Source organism: Pseudochaenichthys georgianus, chromosome 15, assembly GCF_902827115.2.
Source record: "Pseudochaenichthys georgianus chromosome 15, fPseGeo1.2, whole genome shotgun sequence".
NCBI lineage: Eukaryota > Metazoa > Chordata > Actinopteri > Perciformes > Channichthyidae > Pseudochaenichthys > Pseudochaenichthys georgianus.
In genome coordinates this window covers 5,409,017-5,419,016 of record NC_047517.1, presented here as the reverse complement: position 1 = coordinate 5,419,016, position 10,000 = coordinate 5,409,017, and the positions used below count along the sequence as shown (strand labels likewise).

Sequence of the window (10,000 nt, the reverse complement as noted above, 5' to 3'; positions counted from 1 at the left end):
CGCTCCTTAAATACAAAACTTTTTAGTATGCAAGTATAACACAAAGACAGTAGATGTATTAATTAAGTGTAGTAATCATTTACTAAGTGAACATTTACTTTACATTTCACTAACACATGTTTTTGCTGTGATCCCACCTGTTGCATGTGTAGTGGTTTTGTAGTTCTGTGCTTGAGTTGCAACAGGGTCTTATTTATTTAGTTCTCCCCTCTCGTCCCCCCTTTGGTTTGTGCACTAAGTTTCAGAAGCCATGAGTTTAGCACCAGCAGTGACGCGAGATGGCCCCCCCCCTCCCTCCACACAAAATAGAAAAAACATATATTCATATAGTTCAAAGAAAGTAAAAATGTGCAATAGAAAGATAAAATGATAAACAAACACAAGAAGTTAAAGTAAAAATGTTCACATTGTATGACAATATGTAACATTTATATTACAAAATGCTTTGGTGTATTTGTATGAATACGATATTATTGCTGAATTGCATAGTTTATAAGAGTTTGTCTGCTGATGGTGAAGTATGTCCTAGTGCTACTATTATATTATATCTAAGATGATAACCAACAGTAATAGTATGTATTTATACTCATATTTGATACTGTCAGTCACTTCAGCTTGAAAGCTAAATCATACTACCAGAATGAAAAAACTGGATTTGGCTAGCTGCTACAATTTCTTAATGTAGATCCTCTTAGTGTTGTGTTTTTTATTTTAAAAGTGTGAATCATGGAAGTTGCCTACCTAACTTATAGCTCTTATTTAGAAGCTCTTCATCCCATAATAATGTATGCATTATAAATACATAACAAACCCAAAACAATGAGCTTCTTCTATAAAAAGCTTGCAGTAGATGGTTAAAATGATCCATGTGTGTAAAGGTACAAAACAATTAAGTTCATTTTGGGACAAAGCTGTAACTTCTCTTGGTTTACCACGTGTTCTTTGACTTGTTGAAACCTGCTATACAAATGGTTAGGTGTAAGTGGAAAAGGTTTATGTACATAACCAAAAATAATTCAAACATGCATCCACACACTCATACTGAGTACTCTGATGGGTGGCTGTGGCTCAGGAAGTAGAGTAGTTGTCCACCAATCAGATGGTTTGATCCCCATTCCCTGCATTCATGCTGATGTATCCTTGGGCAAGATACTTAACTCTGAATTGCTCCTGATGGCCCACGGTGTGAGAGTGTGTGTGAATGTTAGTTTCCCTGAGCAGATGGCAGTTTGTATGGCAGCCTCTGCCTCCGTATGAATGGTGTGAATTGTATATGTCAAATTGGAAATGACCAAATTAACCTTTGTAAATAAGGCTAATGATAGACCTCTGTGTCACAGAGAACACACTAGATGTTTTATTAGCATTTTCTTTTAAAGAGGACAGGGTTTGATGGACAAAGTATTTTTATTTGTAATTAGGCATCAACTAAAATATCCAAAATATAGTGTACAATCATGTGTACTTATATTTTAAGTATAGTGAATAATTAGCACGTCTTTGTCAGTTGATTGAATTTCACACATATTCACATATTTGACCAAAATGATCATGGCATATAGCACACATAGCAGAAGGGTTTCTCCTTGTCCTAATACATGCCTGTGTCACTGAGGTCCACCCTCAGGACCGCCTCTCCTGAGTCTGACATGGAGGCGCTGACAATCACATAATCCCCCTCATAAGAAATGCCCGAGCCGTCAGCCTTTGCCCGTACAAAATTATTTTCACTTCCATTATACATCATATCATAAAGGTTGTAGTCGCAGTCGTTCCCCCTCTCAAAGATCCCCACGGCGAACCAGTTGGAGTACATCATGCGGTCGTAGGGCACGGAGAACATGACGGCCATGACGTGGCTGTAGTCGTTCAGGTCGGGGTTGTAGAGGTCGTAGGTGAAGACCCCCACGGCCCCCGTTGCAGCGCCGGTGCTCTTATTGAACAAACCACTGGAAGCAGAGCAGGGGCCCACCATGGGGGGCATAGGGACCTCACAGCAGCCGCTCTCTGTGAACACCCTAAACAAAGAAACACAGAAACACCAAAATCAGACATACTTGAGGTATGTACATTTTTCCAAATCATACCATATATCTAATATTCATGAGCGGGGTTACTGTACAAGCATGTGAATACACCTTCAAAGCTGTTTCTGAGGTTACAGGTCACATGACCATTTGAAACACAACATGGCCAAAAGTAGGAAAGCAGTGTCTGACCTTGGGTTGGAGAGCGTGTAGCAGCCAGAGTTGTTGTTGATCTCAACAGAGCAGAGGCGGTGAGGCATTGTGATGAGGTGTGGGGGGGTGGCTGTGAATGAGAGACAAGATGGAGTCAGCTCAGCTAATTCAGATATTCAGCGATCAATACAGCTGTTTGTGAGACTTGGTTAGAGTGCAGTGTGTGACTTGGAGACTTGTGCCATTTACCACGTGTTCTTTGACTTGTTGAAACCTGCTATACAAATGGTTAGGTGTAAGTGGAAAAGGTTTATGTACATAACCAAAAAATAATTCAAACATGCATCCACACACTCATACTGACTGGAGCCTGCTGAACGCTCTGCTGCCCTCTAGTGTCCATCCTTTCTATACATCCCTTAACATAGGCTTACTGCAGGGGTCGGCAACCCCTGGCACGGCACCGTAACCAGTGGCACACTAAGTGGAATAAGTGTGCAAAATATATTTTTTTTAAAATTCGGATCCTGAACGAGACCGCCGTCAGAGCGCGTCTCCCCGTTACCTGCAGAAGGAAGCCATGCACGCAACGCAGCCCCGCTCTCTTTAACTCCAGGTGACTTTCTGCCGCTTTCCTCCGTGGTGCTGATCGTCTCTCCACGGAGGAAAGCACTTCACTAATTGCAGTTCCCATAAGGAGCTGTACAAATGCCGCAGTTTCTGCGTGGCTGTGTCTTTAGTTGAAAGCCCGGTGGCGATCTGCTCATCTCTCATCGAAATAATATGCTCCAAAGGGGCGGACTGGCCATCTGTGTGTTGAACTTTCCTGTCGGCTCCCAGACCGTAGTCGAGGAGGGCAGAAGCAACAAGCTTCAGGTTCAATAACCCACTTTAGCTTAATGACTGGAGAGAGGCGAGCTCTTCTTGGGAGGCCGTTGCATTTATTTAGCTGTTCTTCTGTTTCACAAAATACATCACAGACCTCTGTTTTTCTGCTGCCTCGTTTCACTTCCAGAAACATACACACGCTCGCTCGCTCACTCTCGCTCTACCATCCACACATGCACACGCCACACCCCTCTCTCTCTCTTAAAGGGACAGCGATCTCATCTCACTCTGCATGACCCTAATATCATAACATGTGTGCTCTGGAGAATCACAGAACGGACGAACGTCCTTATTATTATGCCGTTTAAACCAATTATTTAAATGTGTTTGTGAAATTCAGCATCATGTAAGTTGCGCTGACAGGTGCATTCATGCTGATGTATCCTTGGGCAAGATACTTAACTCTGAATTGCTCCTGATGGCCCACGGTGTGAGAGTGTGTGTGAATGTTAGGCTGCGGCCACACGAGGACGAATTCGGTCGTTTGCGTTACTGTTTAGTGTCATATAGACCGTTCGGCCACGCGAGGACGACCGAATACGGCACTAAACAACTGAGGAAACGATAACAGGTCCCAAGGTGGATAGAAAGGCATACGCAACTCTCTGGGGGGTCAAACGGCTCCGTGTGTACGCCCTATCCGAACATTTTCAGATCACTGATAGTGATTGCGCAATAGCCCCGCCTCTCCCCACCTCTTCTGCTCACCTCTGCTTACCCCGCGCCATTGCTGAAGTGTTTCGCCACCAACAACAACAACAATGGCGGATCGCAGAGTTGCTATCGTGCTCCGGACGCTATTGACCATGCTACAGTTGTTTGTGCAACATCTACAGCAATAATGATGAGGCAATAGCCCCGCCTCTCCCCACCTCTGCTGCTCACCGCCGCGTCAAAGTAAACTGCACCCTGAATTCAGATTATTTATCTTTCTCTCGATATGGACATAAACGCGAGTGAAGTCTAATCTGACAGGACGGAGACACGCAGCTCTGCTCACCTGCAGCTCCTCCCGCTGCAGCAACACACACACACTTCAAGTCAGATCATCACCCTTAGCTATTTTAATTACCTCTCAAACTCCCTAAACTAGTTATAAATATGTTTATTTTTACTGTTGGCCGGGTCACTGATTACTGGATCAGATGCTGCATGAGACAGACACTGACGCTGTCCGAAGAGAGGGAGGAAAAAGAGAGGCTCCGTGTATTTTATCATTATATTATATAGAGTCGTTATTCATTTGTTTTAAAGCTCAATAAATAACAAAGAAGACCTTTGACCGGCACTTTTATAATTTTGTCCGGAAGATTTCAACTTTAATACACGCTGACTGGCGAAAAACTCTGCCCGGTTCCCTCGGCCCCCACCGCGGAGAATAAACAGAAGGGCAACCATGACAACCTTCTTCTTCGCTGCTTTTGTGGAGGAAGTTACAGCGCCACGTACAGGCTCCAGCATATGTACTGCAGCTTCTCCAGCGGTTGGAGCTAAACGGAGCGGTCTCGTGTGGACAGACACTATCCGGATAACTATTGCGTGTGGACGGAAGCTTGTTTGTGTTTGCGTTAATCCTATGCGTTTAGCCGTTTTCGTCCTCGTGTGGCCGCAGCCTTAGTTTCCCTGAGCAGATGGCAGTTTGTATGGCAGCCTCTGCCTCCGTATGAATGGTGTGAATTGTATATGTCAAATTGGAAATGACCAAATTAACCTTTATAAATAAGGCTAATGATAGACCTCTGTGTCACAGAGAACACACTAGATGTTTTATTAGCATTTTCTTTTAAAGAGGACAGGGTTTGATGGACAAAGTATTTTTATTTGTAATTAGGCATCAACTAAAATATCTAAAATATAGTGTACAATCATGTGTACTTATATTTTAAGTATAGTGAATAATTAGCACGTCTTTGTCAGTTGATTGAATTTCACACATATTCACATATTTGACCAAAATGATCATGGCATATAGCACACATAGCAGAAGGGTTTCTCCTTGTCCTAATACATGCCTGTGTCACTGAGGTCCACCCTCAGGACCGCCTCTCCTGAGTCTGACATGGAGGCGCTGACAATCACATAATCCCCCTCATAAGAAATGCCCGAGCCGTCAGCCTTTGCCCGTACAAAATTATTTTCACTTCCATTATACATCATATCATAAAGGTTGTAGTCGCAGTCGTTCCCCCTCTCAAAGATGAGGTACACAAATAAAATCAAGGAATCTATAACCAAGACTAAAATGTTAATAGACGAAAGCGCATAGACGTTTGATCTCTGGCCTAAAACTACAACTTTATCGATGAATAGTTGACAAAATCACCCAACAAACTGGTGAGAAGTGGTGTGGAAAATATATATACACCTGTAATGAAACAAAACGCTTCCATAAGGAAATACATCGGATTAAATTAGTTCTTACCGTTTTATGATCTGAAAAAAAGAAATAGCCAAAGCAGCTGCTGGAGCGTTCAGGTGGGTGGTGCAGGTTTAGGCAGGATGTGGAGGTGGAGGCACACTCAGGCTTTTATTGACTCGGTTAATCCAGTTGCCTCCCTCCTTATCTGCGGGTCAGTATCAGCCCCCTCTGTTCCCGGACCTCGCCACCACCTTATCACCATGGTAATAAGGTACCATGGTGTGATTGGTTCACAGTGATTAAATAAATGCTGCTTTTATTTGGATCTCCTTTTGTTTGAACCTTTTAAAACCAGTACCCATTATTTGTGTTGGGCGTAGCAGGGATGGTGAGGACCTGCAGGCCTGTTCACAGGAAACACTACAGAACAGCAAAACTTAGATATAGTGTCTGACCATTAGATGGACAGCTAGGTGAACAGTAGTGGATGTAAAATAACTTATTTATTGGAAAGCAAAAAGCAAGAAAATATAACATAATTCCTTGGTATACGGTGCATTTAAATTGTGTTGCATAGTCTAAGGAATAAAACAAAAATTGGTAGAGGACAGATAAAAGTTCAAATATATTAATGGTGATAGCAGTAAGTCATAATTTAGCGCCTTCCTAGTCTTCTACACGCCAACATTTACCCATTCACACTAGTGTTGCACGGTGTACCGAAACTTGAAAGGTATACCGCGATACCCTGCCGTTAAAAACGTTACGATTCCTCCGTTTCATTAGTATCGGTACTTTAAGAATGACGGGGAAAAGTACTCCGGTGAGAAAGCGCCGTTTTAATAAGAGCCGTGTGTGTTCAGCGCTCTGCTTCCACTCCCTGCACTGCAGCCGTGCCTGCAGTCCCTCCCTCTCATGCGGCTTTCACACCAGCGCTTTTCAGTTTCTAGCTCTGAGCGGGAGCTTTTCTGGTTCAGCTCCGGTTTCCCTTTTCAGCTCCCGCTCTGTTCACACCGCCCACTGGCGCCCCAGAGCTGCCCCTGCTGCGTCATGACGTCACCGTTTACATCGCTGATTTGCTCCCCAACGGCAGCTCACAACAACAACAACAACTGCGTCGGGTCGATGATCGTGTTGCTTTTAATCACACGAAGCCAGAATAAATTGAATAACGACTTCTCCAACCTTATACTTTTCTCCAGAGTGCCGTGGTTCATTGTTTATTAATGTGTTTCTGCAGCATTTACCGACCGCTGCAGTGCTGGCTGCTCTTCCACGGGAGTTTATTCTCCCGTTAGCTCCCGGTTAGCTCACACTGCAGCGGCCGCTCTAAAGTATTCACTGTCCGACTCACACAAGCAGCTGATGCATATCCCCAGTTCCCCTTAGCCTAAGTGAATGTGTGTCAGTCTGAATTGACACTGTTTGGTATCACAACGCTGTTATGAAAGTTTCTCTGGTATAAAACGGGTGATGTTGGCATAGCAACCGAAGCTAAACTGACTACTTGCATCCGATAGCTGCAATAATACAAAACAACACGTCTGCCTCTCTCCACAATGATCGATAACAGTGAACGGATGGTCAAAGTAAGGCACAAATAAACAGAATCACACGCAGCCTGGTTAGTGCTGCCTGACTTTATAAAGTGTGTTTATAGGCACTACTGCTTGTAGGCAGGCATAACAGTCGACCCATGGGAGGTGGGTTTAGTTTCCTGCACGCCTCGACGTAAGAGAGACGTAAGCGACGTCGCCTCTTAGCTCCAAAGCTCTTGTCTCTGGACCGACAATTTTTTGGAGCTGGAAATGAAGCGGATTCCGGAGCTAAGAGCCGGCGCAGCTGCGGTGTGAACAGGAAAACCTGGCGCTTTCAGGCTCTAGCTCCGAGCCGGAGCTGAAAAGGCGCTGGTGTGAAAGGGGCATCAAGCACGCTCTAAGTCCCTCCCCTCTCTCGTGCACGCGCTAGCTGCCAGAGCATGTGAGAAAACGAGAAGCATGGCTGCAAGTAGGAGTGCAACTGCCGCTGTGCCTCGGCTTGTTGACAAAAAAGACGCCAGAAGCTACATTTGGAAGTATTTGAGCTCTGACAGTGAGGGCAAGCCTACGGACACCACGAGGCCTGTCTGTGAGAAATGTTTTAGATCCCTGCAAACCAAGGGAGCCAACACATCAGACTGGCTAAGCACCTCGCCGACCGGAATCCAGAGCTGTTTAAAGACAGACAGGTTAGCGAATGTGGTAGATAACATAATTACATCATGCTCAGCCCATGCCCTCAAATCTAAGTCAAACAAGTGTAATTTATTTTGTGACAAACGAACGTTTTCGTAGTTTGACGAGGCAATTAATGGCAATGATAACTGTCTAATATGACTATCTTTTTAGCTAACTTACCAATGTGGCTAACATCTGAAATGTACATGTTGTCAATAATTATTTATATTACTGTACTATTACATGTTAATAAAATATTAAAAAAATTATATTTTATAAAACAAAAAAGTTGTTTGAGATGATGCTTAATTTTATTTAATACGAATTATTGTCATTTATTTTGTTTATTGTTCTCATTGTTTAAAAGTTTGTGTTATGGTTACAACACTAATTCACACACACATTCACGTACTGATGGTGGTGCTGCCATTGAACATGAACTAATGCTCATTCACTCACACTCACACCCCAGGGGCTGTGCATTGTAATGTTCAGTATCTGGCTGAAGAACACTTTGACATGCGGACTGGAGGATCGGGGATCTAAAGGGCTATCTCCTGGGCCAAAGCCGTCCCAGTTTCCAGTCATGATGCTGATTAACTGGCACAAAGAGCAGTAGCATGAATAACAGCAATTAGTCCAATGCCAGTCAAAATAATGTCACATGCATACGGTTAAATTCAGGTAAAACATCAGTTGTGATGGTATTAGTGTTAACAGTATAGTGGTAACCATAATTCTAGTAGTTATAGCAGCAGGGTTTGCAATATGTTTAATGTATTTATTAGTTCATTTAATGGGACAGTGCACATTAATGAGGACACTAAGGATAGAGGGTCTGAGGACAGAGGGTCTGAGGACAGAGGGTCTGAGGACAGAGGGTGTCGTTTTTCTCATACTGATATTCTGAACAATCTGTGCTGTTGTATTTGCTGTAAAGTGTCTCTACTGCAGGCTATTTCTATTATATGTACAGCACTTTGGCTCCACCAAACATCGTTTATAAATGTGCTATATAAATAAAACTTGATTTGATTAATAAACATTGCTGTAAATAGCCAAGAGGCTATTTTTCATCTTTAGTCTCTGGACGGATGTTTCAAAGTCACCCTAAAATCCAAATTATAATATTTCAAAAACAATAAATGATTAAATACATGAAACATAGAGGCTCACAAAACGGAACATGCCAATAAAAAACAAATTGAAAAATACTGTTCACACTGTGAACAAATCACATCAAATTGTACAGTGAAAAACCGTTAAAACATGTTCACCCTGCTCTCCATTCCAGCCCCACGTCCCCATCAGCTGACTACAGACATGAACAAATCCAAATTATTTTTATGAATTCACCTAAAATACATAGAAATGGGTGTTCCTCAGATCAAGCGTCTTTAAGAAACACTTTCATGCACTGTGTCATATCAGAAATATGTGTAGTATTTGCACTTGCAGTTATGGGTGCGTCAGAGCTCCTGCAGCCTGCACTGTGTACATGTAACCTGTGCAGGTACAAGAGACGGGTACCAGTGACTGCTCATGCTTATTTGCAAGGCACAAATACTGCTCAGTGAATGAGTGCAAACACTGATACTAACCGCACGCACGCACGCACGCACGCACACACACACACACACACACACCATGTATACATCACTTCAGGGGACATTACATTGACTTACATGCATTTCCTAGAGACTTATCCTAACCTTAACCAACACCTGCCTAACCCTAACCCTTAACCTTACCCTAACCCTAACCAAGTCTTCACCCTAAAATTAATGATTCCCCTTATGGGGACCCTATGTAAACAGATTTAGGTCCCCACAAGTATAGTAATGCTAGGCCATGCACGCACACACAAACACACACGCACCTGTGCTCACTCCAGAGGGAGTTGCTCTACAACACAATCCTCCGTTGGACTCCCTTATTTACTTCAGGAACATGGCGTCATCACTATATAACACTCGTGCTTCTATTGGTTAGTGCTCATATGCAGCTTGTGGAAGACTAAGGGCCGGAACATCTAAGCAGTTGACCAATCACAACAGAGCTGGCCAGCGAACCAATCAGAGCAGACTGGGCTCTGGTTTCAGACAGAGGGTGAAAAGAGGTGCTGCAGCACAGGCAGGATGAGAAAAGTAAAGAGCTTTTTGAACATTAAAGCATGAAACCATGTCCCAGTGGAGGCAATGAGCGGAGTAGGGCCCCTTTAAGTTGATACTGTGATGTTGTTTGGGTTGTGACTGGGGTTTGACCCATGTCTCTTTATATTGCTGACATAATGATGCCTGGTCAGGAAAAGGTACGAACATCATGCTAAATGTTCATTTTGTATTAAGCCTGACTTG

At 43.4% G+C, this 10,000-nt stretch overlaps 2 protein-coding genes across 3 annotated transcripts in view; one reads left to right on the top strand and one right to left on the bottom strand.

The window, feature by feature from the left end:
- Positions 1–10,000, top strand: part of vps8 (VPS8 subunit of CORVET complex) — a 111,329-nt gene that overhangs the window by 5,554 nt on the left and 95,775 nt on the right.
- On the bottom strand, positions 1,389–5,557 carry LOC117460078 (DELTA-stichotoxin-Hmg2b-like). 2 transcript variants are annotated; one of them, XM_034101305.1, is made up of 3 exons: positions 5,491–5,557; positions 2,220–2,310; positions 1,389–2,018 (listed from the first exon to the last, which is right to left on the bottom strand). In XM_034101305.1, the coding sequence occupies exons 2-3, from the start codon at positions 2,285–2,287 to the stop codon at positions 1,592–1,594; spliced, it is 495 nt and encodes a 164-aa protein (XP_033957196.1). In that variant the 5' UTR covers positions 2,288–2,310; positions 5,491–5,557; the 3' UTR covers positions 1,389–1,591. The 2 variants fall into 2 exon arrangements, with proteins under 2 accessions (XP_033957196.1, XP_033957197.1); XM_034101306.2 differs by lacking the exon at positions 5,491–5,557 and adding an exon at positions 2,746–3,268.